This window comes from Emys orbicularis, chromosome 1 (assembly GCF_028017835.1).
Source record: "Emys orbicularis isolate rEmyOrb1 chromosome 1, rEmyOrb1.hap1, whole genome shotgun sequence".
Lineage (NCBI taxonomy): Eukaryota > Metazoa > Chordata > Testudines > Emydidae > Emys > Emys orbicularis.
Genome location: NC_088683.1, coordinates 240,989,052 through 241,004,846, shown reverse-complemented (window position 1 = coordinate 241,004,846; position 15,795 = coordinate 240,989,052). Strand labels below are relative to the sequence as shown.

Sequence of the window (15,795 nt, the reverse complement as noted above, 5' to 3'; positions counted from 1 at the left end):
GTATGTAATACAGGACATAATTTTCGGATTATTTAAGGGATTTTGTAATGTAAACCCACACCAATTTGGCATATGTTAAATATGGACTAGTGAAAAGCATATCTTTTTAAAGAATCAATATGCATCATATGACTATATATTTCAAATTATTCTGTAATAGATCTTAACTGAATACACATGCAACATTATACACCTATATAGTATCAGAAGAAATTTTGCATGGATGATTTTTGATTACCATAGCCTACATATGATTTTTGTACAAAATACCTTTAGTTTTCTTTGAGGTACAGCATCCCAGTCTATAGACCTGAACCACCGATGCCTTTTCACATCATCTGCTCCATTCTTTAAATAAAACCAAAAAACAAACAAAAGATTATAAGATAATGTGTATGCCATAAAACCTTAACCTATGTATTTCATTATAGCTGTTCTCTCGCCCCCCTCAAGTTCAAACTTTATATTAAAAAATTCACAGAAGCCCAGAAGTCATCCATAACCCTATAATATGAAGGGAAATATGAAAAACATTTCAAAGCTTTCACAAGGGCATTAAATAACCAGTGAGCATAAAAAATTAGATACTACACAAATTCACTCATTTATAATATAAGCAGCTATTTTATTTCTGAAAAGCTTTTAACTCTAGTTATACACCTTGGACAAGATTTCTCAGTGGCATGAAGGGCCAGTGCAAAGCCCTGTGGACCACATAAGCCCCCAGCTTGGGCTGCAAAGGAAGGTGGTGAGGAATAGATGGAGTGGTGTCTGTACCCACAGCAAGGGTCCTGGCCTGGCTCTGCATAGGGTATTAAGGTAGTCCAGAAAAGGGATGAGGGGATCTGCATTGACACAGATCCAGTGGCACCCAAGATCTCAAACACGTTGTACAAGGACATGAGAGTGTGTGGAGCATCCCCATACCCAGGTTCGGGTTGAGGGGGTATATTCTCTCCAATATCCTCTCCCTCCTGGCACTTTACCACTTGTGAAAGGTGAACAGAGAAAAGTAAAGTAATGCTGCTAAAAAAATCAGGGTGGATAAAAATCAATTGGATTTTTTTTTTTTTTTTTTTTTTTTGCTAAAATGCTTTTTGAGGAAAAAAAAACCTATCTAAAGATAGTTTTAATTAAGATACCTTTGAGCTATAATGTATCTCATCATGGAATAGGGATTATAAATTCTAATTCTATAGTATGAGACAGTATATTCATGTAATGTTTAAGAAAAGTTTTGTAAATGAATTCCAATAGTTCATGGATTAGGGACCCAATTTTAAGGGGTTCCACAGCCTACTGTATAGATGATTTAGATTATTTTTTCTATCTACCCAATGGGAGTCAGTGCTCTGTCTAGAAGATACCATCAGAGATGCTTAGTTTTGCAGTTCTCAAACTGTGGATTTTTGTCTCCAGAGGTAACATGCTTGTTAACAGCAAACATGTTTTTAAATAAATAAATAAATATATAGAGGCGAGAAATAACAGACCTCAACTCTATTGTCCCTCTGCAAATTTGTGTACACAGAGTCAATCCCTTACCTCTCTCTAAAAGTGCAAAGTTTCAAAAAGTTCAATGAATAGAAGATTGTTGGGGGTGGAATAGAGCTGGACAGGAGAAGTCTGGAGATAAATGTGAGAAGCGAGGGACATACGCTTGTTTTGTTAAATTATTGTATGTTTGCTGTTGAAGAAAAAAAATCCAGAATACTTAATGTTGTTGTTTTAGTTAAATAAAACAATGTAAATGTCTGTCTGGTGACGTTCTCCTCCTAATACAACATGGCAAGAAAATCCTCCAAATATTAATGATCAACCTGTTGAACTGGAGATATTTATGAAGTCATTGGGAGGTGAACTATCTGCTTCAATGACCATTGGTAAATGAAATAACCAAACATTCATTCATTTTCGGATATAGCTGTAAAGCTAATCTGAAAAGTTTTCAAAATAAATCACCTGTTTAAAAATGTATAGTGTGTACCTTCTAAAAATGTAACCTACATCTATCTCTGACTTGTGAAAAACATGTATTAAGGTTATAACAACCAACAAGAATGCACTTTTATGTAGAAAACCAGGATTAAATCGAGTCTTCCCGATTACTGATTTAAATCAAAACCACCCGGAAAAAAAAATAAGAAACCAATATTAAGAACTTTGAAAATATTTTTTTCAGATATACAGTATAGAGATAGCTATGCAAATGATTTTAATGAGGGGTATGTACTTCATCAACCAGCAATCCTAAAACTGTGGCCTGCTAATCCACTGGTGGTCTAATGATCTGATGGTCTATGGAGAGCTGTCTGGTCACATAGTGCCAGCTCTCATTTCCAGTTGCTAAACTGAAATAACGGCAGGTAAAAACACATTAAATACTGTCCTAATATGACTCTTCCCTACAGGCAATTGCAACATATGTTTTGTGACTGTGACCCAAAGGGGATATAATCCACAAGAAAATTATTCTAATAAATGCCTCACTATGGAAAAGTCAAAAACTAATTGCTGTGGGCATTAGTCTTCTTTATATTAGCACCTTGAGTTTCATGTAACTAGGGCAATTTCATTAGAGAGAGGTAAGAAAAAATAAAGTTAGCATATACCAAGACAGAATTGTAGAAGAAAAGACAACAGGCTCACTAATGTGCAAGAGTACTAAATGAATATTTAAAAGTGTTGATTTTCCACTTTTTTAAAAAAAAAATCCTTTAAGGTTTACACAGGAAGATGAGTTATTAGTGGAGCACAACCCTTAACACTTCTCTGTTTTTAGGTTTTGTCTCTAGCCATCTTCCTTTAACAGTAGTTTGCCCTAAACCCTGCAAAAGAAACACACACACCATTTTAAGGATAATGGTGAAATTAGTCCTAACTTAATTAACATACAGAACTAGAAAATAATCCTCAGTTCGGGCATTTCTTGCAAGCTAGGATTTGAGGGAACCATAAGAATCCACTCAACCAGACATGGAATCAAACCAGCGTGGGAGTGGCCCATCTCTTGAATGAAAGATCATTGTCACATGAAAGAAGCTCCATCATTCTCCAAATGTTGTATTTTTTTCTAAACTACATGGAAGAATCTTTGCTTGGCTCCTAACTGCACCAGAATTTGGACACCACAAGACCTCACACACTGTTGGTCTAAATTTCAATCCGTTTATCTAAACTTCTTCCAAGAATTACCCACCACAGCAGGTTGCTTCTTTGACACTGCTGACCTTATACCAGTGACTCAACCTTTCCCGACTACTGTACCCCTTTCAAGAGTCTGATTTGTCTTGTGTACCCGCAAGTTTCACCTCACTTAAAAACTTACAAAATAAGACACAAATATTTTTTAAAAGTGTCACAGAACACTATTACTGAAAAATTGCTTACTTTCTCATTTTTACCATATAATTATAAATCAATTGGAATATAAATATTGTACTTAAATTTCAGTGTATAGTATATACAGCAGTATAAACAAATAATTGTCTATGAACTTTTAGTTTGTACTGACTTTGCTAGTGCTTTTTATGTAGCCTGTTGTAAAACTAGGCAAATACCTAGATGAGTTGACATACCCCTTGGAAGACCTCTACGTACCCCTAGGGGTAAATGTACCCCTGGTTGAGAACCACTACCTTATACCACTAACCAAACAATTCAAGCTGAAAGTGCATTTCCAAGACAAATATTCAAACATCAAAAGGAGCAAGTTATCCAGCCACAATTACACTGGGCAGTCATAACAAGCTTCATGCTTTCTCCAGTGAAAACCTTGTTGAATCCATGAGGTCTCTTCCCATTGGACCATTAACCTATATTGCATCTAATCACAGGAACTGGGGGCTAGAGATCTGGGGAGGTACTTTGATTCCTGAGAAAGAAGGCTGGGGACCTGCGGTAGGGGGGATCTGCAAATCAGGTCCATCTTGGCCACAGAGGAGGCATGAGGATAGACCCAAGTCTCTCTCTTTTGGGGGGGAGGGGGGAGAGTTCAGGGGAGGATATATACAGCTGCATGAGACCTGTGATCATAGGACTGAAAGGCATCTTGAGACAAGTCAGATGTGTTAAATAGCTGGTGCAAAGTCTTCAAGGTACATCATAGATGTAAAGCCTTAGGTAAGATAAGGGTTAAAAAAAATCCCTGGTGTTCATTAGAGAAGTAAAGATATCCATGGTTGGAAGCTGCATCTGGATATCAGAAAAACATCAGATGCCATACTCTGTGGAGTACCATGTTGTATGTCTGGAAGAGACTGACCTGCCTTACCTTTCCCAGAACTGAAGAGCTGTGTAGCCTGAAAGCTTCTCTCTTTCACTAAAAGAAGCTGGTCCAAAAAAATACTTTATCTCACCCACCTTGTCTCGCTAATATCCTGGGACCAACACAGCTACAACAACACTGCAATTAACACCCCAGGTAAGGCAAACAGGGTCTTTCCAACAGCTCTTGCCTTTAGGTGAGAGCACTACCCTGATCTCTTCTGCTCTCTACAGGGACTTCAATAAACCAGACAATTATTGTCACAACATACTTCATATCAGACAGAGACATCCCCTTAATGACAATTGAGCGCTGAGCCCATGACATGAAGGATACCGGGAGGGGGGGCAGTGGAAGGGAGGAGAGGATAATTATCAGTGAAGTTCCAGGTTTGATCAGCTCCAATGTGCATGAAAAGCAGCTAGGGGCTCTGTACTAGAAAAGGAGCTCAGGAATTCACCTCAAGGGGAAAAAAGACAAAAAGTAATGAGCCTGAAACAACTGGACTGATTACTTACACCTTTACTTAGAGGAAGGCTCTCCCAAGGTCAGTAGAGAAACAGACAGATTAATGAAGCTCTGTATGCGGTCAGCAAGCATTTGACTCAGTTAACAGTTAGTTCTAGGTTCTGAAACAAGTCTAAGATCCACAAGCTGCACAATAGTATTGGGAAGGGAAATTTAATGAACTAAACAGGTGTAAAAGTAAGGAATGACTGATCTCCTGGTTCCAGAGAGGGCTGAGATTTGCCCTCTTTGTATTTTTCCTCTGGCCATCTGGTACAGAGGCAGATTTAAACGATAAGTTACATACGACAGTTAGCAGTTCTACAGTTTCATAGCTAAGTTCCTTCAGAACTCTTGGGTGAACATCTGGTCCTCATGACTTATTTCTCTTTAATTTATCAAATTGCTCCAAAACCTCATCTATGACACCTCAATCTGGGACCATTCTTCATATCTAGAAAGAATGACTCAGGTATGGGAATCTCCCTCACATCCTCTTCTTTGCAATGGCCTTGTCTTCCTTGAGTGCTCCTTTAGCAATTTGTTCATCCAGAGGACCACTGATTGTTTGGCAGGCTTCCTGCTTCTGATGTACTTTTTTTTTTTGCACTTCTGTGTTTTTTTGCTAGTTGCTCTTCAATTTCTTTTTTAGTCTGTCAAAAGGAGACAAAACTAAAATCTTCCACTGCTTAACTTTCCCTATGAACACCCAAAGAGTCATCCAGTTTCTGTAGCTAGAATTTGACACATCTGTAATGGAAACTGGTTGGTGTACATCCATGTGACCTGATACTGCAATAACCGTTTCTGAAAAGTGAAACTACAGAATTTTGCAGTAAGGAGCATTAGTGAGGTTTCCATCATACTGTGCAAAAAAATGGAACATTTCTCTTTCCCCAGTTACTATAGCAATTCTACCACACTTGATCTTCACTGCTAGCACTGAGAAACTGTGGTAACCTAATACTATATCCAAAGCTTCTCAATTTCACAGTGCAGTACTGTTCGAACAGTAATTTGTGACGTTTATGAAAATGCACTGAACTTCAGATGTACTTTATATCCTAATAAATAAAATGATTGTAATTGTCTTGCCCATGACTAATTTTACTTGGCCCAATCTCAGTACTCATTCACATGCTTATGCCCAACAATGGCTAAAGCAGAGATTTAGTGCTGACAGCAACAAACTGTTAGTTGTAAGTGTCTGGCCTTATAAATGTATACATTTTAAATCAATTAAGCTAGAATTCTAATAGATCTTTGCATCTGCGGTTTCAAACCTTCATACTTTCTCCATCACTGATAAATTATACTTAAATGCAAATATATGGCATTATTTCTTACACGTACACATTGGCACCAAAGAGATTTTTAGCCTACTTCATATGCTGGACATGAAAACTAAGCCTATAAATATATAGTACATAATGGACTTAACAGTTGTCTTCATTCCTCCCTGAAGGCTAAAAGGAATGAAATGTTCCAAAATGTTTTTAGCACTAACTACTTCCATCTTCTGCTATGAAAACAAAATCTTATTTTAGGTTTTCAAGACATCTTATATTGGATATGCTTACTTCCCTAAGTATTACCTTCCACTTGGCCATTCCCACTGCTACCCTCAGCTCAAGTGCTCTATCAGATCAGTCCCTCAGGTCTCAATAGATGTCCTGATTTGTTTCTATGTACAGCTTTTTCTTGCAGATATGTCTCTATTTTTATTTTTTCTGTATAACTTTCTTAATTGATCACATTGCTAAATAATTTACTTCTTGGGAAATATGGTGCCAAACAAGGCTTGAACTATAGTTAACTTACAAGCACTACTTCAGTTTTGAAACCCTAGCATACTGCTCTTTATTAGTCTTACTTGAGGTCATGCTAGGCCTCTGTGGCCTTTTACGCTAAAAGATTGTACTGTGCATAAAAGGCAATACGTGCCATGTACAACAGTGTTGTTTTGTTAATACACTTGCACAGATGTCCATCATTTCCCATCAACAGTTGGAAACCAGGTGGTCGATTTTCTAATGTAAATTGGAGACTTTTGATTTAGAAAATAATTGCTCTTAAAATGACCTTTTAAAATGTTTTTAGAGCTGCATTTCTCAAGCTTTCAATGTATGTTATATTCTAGATACATAAATTATTACTCTTTCCTGTAAATAGACTTTTTATTACAGATTAACTCTTTTGGTTGTGTGTCACTTTCTCTCTTTAGAACAGTAGTTTGTTTTTGCACAGATTTAATTTTCTTTTTAAGTAAATGTCATGAGCAATAAGTATGGGGAAAAAAAACTAGCTTCTCTCTATCTTGGAGCTGATCCAGCAAAACATGGATCTGTATGCTTAACTTTAAGCTTCTGAGTAGTCCCACAAATGTGGATTTGGGATTGGTACTGTGAGCTGATAAAATTATTTAAATGGGACTATTTACACATAAGAACTTAAGCACAGGCTTAAGTGCTTTTCTGGATCAGAGCCTTTTACAAAAGAACAGTTATTTACCCTAAAGTAACTGTGGTTCTTTGAGACGTTCTAGTCAGTGTGGATTCCACTGTAGGTGATTGATAACTAGCATCCTCCCTGGACAAGGTCAGTGAGGAATTGCAGCTGGATTAGTCAATTGACTATTGAAGTCCTGCTGTCCTGACCTTGGCATCAGATCTAGCGCGCACATCAAGCGCATAAAATTTGACAAGTGTCTGTGGGTTTGTTCCACATTGCTACTTTGCAAATCTTAGACAGTGGCACATTTCTGAAGCAGGTCAAAGATGGTGCCTGTGCCCTACTAGAGTATGCTTTCATGTTCAGAAGAAGATGCTTATCATCTAATTGATAACAAGTGAAGATACATTAATTGATCCCCCTAGAAATTAGCTTCAATGAGCTTGCTTCATAGAGCCACATGTAGCCACAAAACGGCTGGGGAAAAGGTTTAAAAGGTTTGGTCCTGTCAAGATAATAGATAAAGGCTCTAGAAATATTCAAAATATGTAGCTTCTTCTCTCCTGCCATCAAACATGGTTCAGGAAGAAAACTGGTAGGTTAATAAACTGATGTAGGTGAAACTCCAGGACCACCTTTAGAATGAACTTAGAACTCAGAACCACCTTGCTCTTGGGAGTAACTCTCACTCAGATGTTCTCGTATATAGCTGACATGACTAAGGAGCCTAGGTTACAGTGAATACAGAAGTACTCAAATCCCATTGGTGGTACTTGGTACCTTTTCTCAAGCTGTTGTACAGTAGGCGTTATCATGGCTGGAGTCTACCATAGGACCTTAGCTGGGTTCCTGACTTATGGGAGTGATCCTGGCTGAACCCGAAGCTGACCAAATATCAAACAACTTGTGGGATTTTTCAAGATATAACTGATGTCTCTCTCTCCACAGACTCAGCAATCCTCACAAGGAGCTCCTGGAATGATTTAAAGCCATCAGGTGCCAGTGAAGGTGCCAAGCTTTTTGCTTCACCAAGAAACAAAGACCAGAGGTCCTCTGGTTATGTTACAGGGTGCTCGCATTGCCTGGCCTCTGGTTCTGGATCCTCTTGGTAGTCTAGCATAGGTGGTTTAGCCAGTGACCTTGAGGAGAAGATTTTCTATTCAAAGATTGATGCTCTCGTGACATTAAGAAGAGGAGGTTACTTACCTGTAACTGGAGACTTGAGATGTGTGGTTCCTATCTGTATTCCACTAAGGGTTTATGCATGGTCACCATGCATCCAGAGCTGGAGATTTTGAAAGTAGTAGCGCCCTTGCTTAGATTAATGGTTTTGTCTGAGGTGATAAAGGGCTGGGTGAACTGGCTGTGTCTCCAATTCCTTGACCACAAATCCAACAGACCTACAGCAGAGGGGAGGGAGGACAGAAAGTCGAATATAGATAGGGACCATACAGCTCGAAGAACCTGCAGTTACAGGTAAGTAACTTCCTCCTCTTCTTTGAGCGACGGTCCCCATGGTATTCCACTGAGGGTGATTAACAAACAGTACCTAAACCGGAGGAGGGTGCGAGGATGAAGACGGAATGGTTGAGTGGAGGACAGCTCCGCTGCCTACTCCTGCACCAAGGCGTAATGCATAGCAAAGGGATGTGCTCAACTCCATGTGGCCACTCTACATATGTCCCAGAAAGGCACATAATGGTTAAAGTCAGGGCTCTTGTAGAGGGTGGAGGCAGTCCCGATAGCACTGGTCTACAATTTTTGAGAAGTCGTCTGCTTCAGAGATAAAATGTGCTATTTATTATGTATTTTGATGTGCTGAATTCAAATATGACAATTAAAACAACTGATTAGCTACTGTTTCTAAGATATTTAAGTTTTTACATTTTATGTCTATGTATATGGTGTAGATAGTAGAGTTTTAATAATAAATTGTAAACCTAGGTGTTTCATGTGTTTATGGTTGCTTTACATGATAATATTTCACCTGTCCTGTTTATGTAACACTTTAAAAATCAGCAAAAGGGTTATATAAATAAAATTTATTATGAAACAAAAGGCAAAAAACTATTATGTACATAGTTTAGTCCTATTCAGTGTCTACTCGGCGCTTCTTGGCTTGTCGCTTGTATTCATTAAATGGAGCATCTCTTGTCACTGTCCAGCAATAGTCTGCAAGCATTGATGGGCTCCATTTGCCCTGATAGCATTTCTCCATTGTTGCAATGTCCTGGTGAAATCGCTCGCCGGGCTCGTCGCTCACTGCTCCGCAGTTCGGTGGAAAAAAATCTAGATGAGAATGCAAAAAATGTATCTTTAGTGACATGTTGCAACCAAGGCTTTTGTATGCCTTGAGGAGGTTTTCCACCAACAACCTGTAGTTGTCTGCCTTGTTGTTTCCGAGAAAATTTATTGCCACTAACTGGAAGGTTTTCCATGCCGTCTTTTCCTTGCCACGCAGTGCATGGTCAAATGCATCATCTCGAAGAAGTTCACGAATCTGAGGACCAACAAAGACACCTTCCTTTATCTTAGCTTCACTTAACCTTGGAAATTTTCCACGGAGGTACTGGAAAGCTGCTTGTGTTTTGTCAATGGCCTTGACAAAGTTCTTCGTCAGACCCAGCTTGATGTGTAAGGGTGGTAACAAAATCTTCCTTGATTCAACAAGTGGTGGATGCTGAACACTTTTCCTCCCAGGCTCCAATGACTGTCGGAGTGGCCAATCTTTCTTGATGTAGTGGGAATCTCTTGCACGACTATCCCATTCGCAGAGAAAACAGCAGTACTTTGTGTATCCAGTCTGCAGACCAAGCAAGAGAGCAACAACCTTCAAATCGCCACAAAGCTGCCACTGATGTTGGTCATAGTTTTTGCACCTCAAAAGTTGTTTCATGTTGTCATAGGTTTCCTTCATAGGGACTGCATGACCAACTGGAATTGATGGCAAAACATTGCCATTATGCAGTAAAACAGCTTTAAGATTCGTCCTCGATGAATCCAATGAACAGTCTCCACTCATCTGGATCGTGAACGATGTTGAGGGCTGCCATCACACCATCGATGTTGTTGCAGGCTACAAGATCACCTTCCATGAAGAAGAATGGGACAAGATCCTTTTGACGGTCACGGAACATGGAAACCCTAACATCACCTGCCAGGAGATTCCACTGCTGTAGTCTGGAGCCCAACAGCTCTTCCTTACTCTTGGGTAGTTCCAAATCCCTGACAAGGTCATTCAGTTCACCTTGTGTTATGAGGTGTGGTTCAGAGGAGGAGGATGGGAGAAAATGTGGGTCCTGTGACATTGATGGTGCAGGACCAGAAGTTTCATCCTCGTCTGACTCAAGTGAGAATGATTCTGGTGCATCAGGAACCGGCAGTCCTTCTCCGTGGGGTACTGGGCGTATAGCTGATGGAATGTTTGGATAATGCACAGTCCACCTTTTTCTTCTTTGACACACCTTTCCCAACTGGAGGCACCATGCAGAAGTAACAATTGCTGGTATGATCTGTTGGCTCTCTTCAAATCATTGGCACTGCAAAAGGCATAGATTTCCTTTTCCTGTTCAACCACTGGCGAAGATTTGTTGCACAAGTGTTGCAGCATATGGGTGGGGCCCACCTCTTGTCCTGATCTCCAATTTTGCAGCCAAAAGAAAGGTGATAGGCTTTCTTAACCATAGTGGTTATACTGCGCTTTTGTGATGCAAAAGTCACTTCACCACAAACATAGCAGAAGTTATCTGCACTGTTCACACAAGTACGAGGCATCTCTGCTCACTTTGGCTAAACAGAAATGTGTCCCTTTGCAAAATCCAACACTGACAAATAAGAGAGCACGACACTGTATGATTTCTAGAGCTGATATAGGGCAATTTGTTCAGCAGAGTGATGTAAGCTTCGTTATGATTGCATCATCCATGACTTCTAGGAATAACATGATGCAATTCATATCATGTATGACGCAATACCAGCTTCAGATTGCATCATTCATTGTTTTGCCTAAAAAGCAAGTACTGTCCAAACCCAGTCATAGATTTATTCATAGATCCAGTCAAAGATGTATTTTAGTCATTTCTGGTTTAAATTGAGATCCCTTCCCTTTATAACTCACTTATCCTCCGCCATTCCTAAGTCAAGTGTTGTATATACTGACCTAATAGCATATCTTGAAAACTAGAGCCAATCAACAATTTTAAGCATCATTTTCGTTCTCAGTGACCCAGAATTAGTAAAGTTTGACTACATTTATTTCAGAAGCATTTTGGCTGTAGAGCAGTGTAGCCAATAGAGTGTAATGCACCCTGAAATCCACTTGGAGATTATCTGTGTAGAGACTGCCTGACCTCTAATTTTTTCAGCTATTGCAACAGTCTAGGAGATTTACTGGTCTTTCCTTGGTCTAGAAGGCCAAGGCCCAACCGACATTGAGAGAATAGAGTCGTTATTCCTCTTCTGAGGCATGCGGCTTCAGAAAGAAAGCAGGTAAGTGAATGGGCTGATTGAGAAGACTGGAAGACGACCTTTGGCAAAAATTTCAGATGCAGGTGCAGAGAGACTATCTTTATGGAAAGTGGTGAAAGGAGGGTTAGCCATCATGGTCCCAAGTTCACCTACCCTTCTCGACGAAGTAATAGCCACAAGGAAGGCAACTTTCATGGAAAGGAGAAACATGGAGCATGAAGCCAGTCGATTGAATGGCAGTTTCGTTAGTACTAGGAGAATTAGGTTGAGGTTCCACCAGGGCACAGTGCGTTGAATGGGTGGGAAGGTTCTGATGAGGCCTTTCAAAACCCAGCAGTCAGTGGTGTCTAAAGACAGAATGTCCTTCCACTGGGGGGAAGGAGAGGAAGGAGAGTGGGGAAGGCGCTAATCGCTGCCAGGTGTACTTTGAGAGAGTTGAGGGCAAGACCCGATGCCCTCAAAGACAGGAGGGAGTCTAAAAGGAGGGGAATCTCCACTGCTTCTGGGGAAAGCCCCTTCTGTTAGGCCCAGGAAGCGAAGCATTTTCACTTGTCCCAGTAGGAATGCCCTAGTGGACTCTTTCTTGCTGCTCAAAAGGATGTTTTGCACGTCTGACGAACATGCCCATTCTAGAGAGGATGCCTCTGTGCACAGAGTGGTGAACTTTGTGCCCCCATTTATTGATGCAATAAACAGTGATGGTGTTGTCCAACATAAGGACGTGATGGGGCCTGATGGATGGAAGAAATGCTTGGCATGTCCTCCTTATCACACTCTGAGTTCCAGAATGTTGACGTGTATCCTGGATTCCCGAGTAGTCAGTGGTCCCTGTGTCATGTGGTCTCCAATGCATGGTCCCCTCCTATGAGGGACGTGTCAGTGATGATAGTCCTGTTCAAGGAGGAAGAGAAAAAGGACTCCCACACAAAGCCACTGTAGGTTTGTCCACCACTGGAGGGAAGATAGTACCATGAGGGAACTGTCAGCATAAGATCCATGGTGTGGCGCCTGGGTAAGTAAACTCTCTGAAGCCACATCTGGAGGTGAGTGGAGGCAGTGACGTATGTACATGAGTCCACATGACCAAGGAGGGATAGGCAGGTCTTGGCCAAGACAGAAGGACTGTTGACTATGCAGGCTATGATTTCCTGCAAAGTCTGGAACCTGACTCAGAGGGAAGAAAGGAGTCCAAGCAACTTGGGGGCTAAAAGCTGAGCTTCGTCTCGGACCGCACCGCTAGGAGCCAGTCATCAAGCTAGGGGAATACAAGGATCCCATAATCCTTGAGGTAGGCTGCTACGATGGAGAAAGCCTTGGTAAAGACCCTGGGAGCAGTGGTGAGTCCAAACAGCAGGAATCTGTACTGAAAATGCTACGGGCCAATTGTGTACCACAGGAACCATCTGTGGGCCAGATTGATATCTATGTGAAAATAAGCTTCCTGAATATCAGGAGCTGTAAACTACATGCCTTCTTCTAATGATAGGATGTTCGCGGCTAACATCACCATACAAAAATCGGATTTACAGATGAAGCAACTTAGATGGAGGTCCAGAATTGGTCTCCATCCGCCTTTCTTTTTCGGTATCAGGAATTAAGTTGAATAAAACCCCATCCCTCGATATTCCAGAGGAACCCACTGTGACAGTTCCTCCCATAAGGCTCTATGGAAATATGCTTAGAATGTGTTTTATGTTACATATGCCATGTAACATATCTCCGTAAAGGTTATGATCTACTGAATGTATTAATCCTATTTGCATGCATGTATCATTTTTGTATTCAACTTTATGAATGTTGGCTGTGTACTGGCTTGATTTCAAAATAACCTTAGTAGAGCATTTGGTCAGTTCCTGGAGAAAGGAATGTTGAAATTAAGTACCTAATCAAGAAACACTTAAAGGACAATGGATCTTGGAATGCTCCAATCCACATAAGAAGTCTACTTGAGGATGTTCAAGGTGAACAATGAATGCTACCTGTAAAAACTGAGTCATGCATGGACATGTGACTTGCCCAGGTGACTGCTAAACTCCAACTTGGAGCTGGACTTTGCATAGGAGTGAGGAGGGGAGTTTCCACCCACAAGAGAGAGTCTATTTAAACCCATGGGAGTCCCCTCCATTTGGTCTTCAGCTGGCTAAAAAGGGAGCCTCTCCACCCCCCACCCCCCCAGGATACTTGGAAGAAACTGGAACAAAGGGATGTGAGTGATTGCTGGATCCAGGCTAAAAGGAGATTAGTCTGTAAAAGGGAGCATTCTGGAACTGGTGAGGATCTTATCTGTATTCAGTTTGATTAGACATAGATGTGCGCATTTTATTTTATTTTGCTTGGTGACTTACTTGGTTCTGTCTGTTACTACTTGGAACCACTTAAATTCTACTTTCTGTATTTAATAACATCACTTTTTACTTCTTAATTAACTCAGAGTATGTATTAATACCTGGGGGAGCAAACAATTGTGCATATCTCTCTATCAGTGTTATAGAGGGCGAACAATTTATGAGTTTACCCTGCATAAGCTTTATACAGGGTAAAACGGATTTATTTGGGTTTAGACCCCTTTGGGAGTTGGGCATCTGAGTGCTAAAGACAAGCACACTTCTGTGAGCTGCTTTCAGGTAAATCTGCAGCTTTGGGGCAAGTAATTCAAACCCTGGGTCTTTGTTGGAGCAGACGGGAGTGTCTGGCTCAGCAAGACAGGGTGCTGGAGTCCTGAGCTGGCAGGGAAAACAGGAGCAGAGGTAGTCTTGGCACATCAGGTGGCAGCTCCCAGGGGGTTTCTGTGATCCAGCCCGTCACACCCACTCTGTTGCCCCTTTTTGTAGTAAAGAGTCCACCTCTATGGCAAGCATGCTGTCATGAGACTGGTCCTTGAGGAGAGATTGGGCTCTGGATGAGGCAGAGTGATGAACTAGATCATATAGCTATAGTGGATAACATTTAGTAACCACTTGTTCATTATTATTGCACTCTAAGCTGGTATGAAGAGTGTCAGATGACCCCCCCCAAAGGAGGTGAGGTGGTTGTATGGTTGCAGCTCAGGTGGTTGACAGAAATCTCTCTTCTGTGGGGGGTTGTAACTGGAAGGAGGAAGGTTGCGAGGACGGGCCCCACAGACGAAATCTTTGAGTCTTTTGATGCTTCCTTGATGGCTCGTAAGGCCTCTGATGGAAAAATTGGGAAGTTGTTTAATGCTGTGGGGGCAGTGGGTGGTGGAATTTACGCTTTGGCGCAGGTGTGCCCAAGGAACAAAGTATAGCTCAAATCCTTGATGGCATGGAAGGAGTCATACATCTTCTGGTTGAAAAGATGTGATGCAACGAAAGAGAGGTCTTTGATAGCGTTTTGTACCTCCCTGGGAAAACCAGAAGAATGGAGCCACAAGTCCCTCATCATGACTATGCCTGTGGCCATAGGACGCGATGAAGTATCTGTTGTGTCCACCGCTGAATTAAGCAATGTTCTTGCTACTAACTTCCCCTCCTGTATTATTGCTTAAAAGCAGGCCCGGTCTTATTGTGGCAGTTTTTCAGCAACGTCCTCCAATTGGCTGTAAGAGGAAATCGTATTTGGCAAATAATGCCTGATAATTCAAGATCCTGAATTTAAGGCTGCCTGAGAAGACCTTGTGGCCCAAAAGGTCCAACCGCTTACCTTCCCTGTCAGATGGGGTGGAGCATGGATGCTTCTGCCTAGCCCGTTCAGTCACTGCCTGGACCACAAGTGTATTGGGGGGATGGGGAGGGTGAAAAAAGAAACTCAGACCCCTTGGCCAGTACTTAGAAGCATTTCTCTGCCTCTGCGTACATGTGGCCGGCATATGCCAAACAGTTCTATCTGGCTCAAATATGGCATCATTGATTGGTAGAGCAACTCTACTTGGCACAAATCAGTGAAATATATCCAGCAGCTTATGTTGAGCGTCTTAGATCTCCTCCAGCAGAATGTGTAGCTCTTCCCGCAACTCTGCCCAGAAGATACTGGAATTGGCGGTAATCATCAGGAGATGGGGGGAGATGCTGAAGCCACTGCTATCAGGTGAGGACAATTGGAATCTCTCCTGCTACAGTGGCACCATTGGAACTGGACTGACCTCA

At 41.2% G+C, this 15,795-nt stretch overlaps 1 protein-coding gene across 1 annotated transcript in view; it reads right to left on the bottom strand.

Annotated features, from left to right (window-relative positions):
• PRKX (protein kinase cAMP-dependent X-linked catalytic subunit) overlaps positions 1-15,795 on the bottom strand; it is a 128,472-nt gene that overhangs the window by 6,874 nt on the left and 105,803 nt on the right. The window contains exon 7 of the mRNA XM_065408647.1: positions 271-348. Within this exon, the coding sequence (XP_065264719.1) occupies positions 271-348 (78 nt within the window). The remainder of the gene's footprint in view (positions 1-270; positions 349-15,795) is intronic.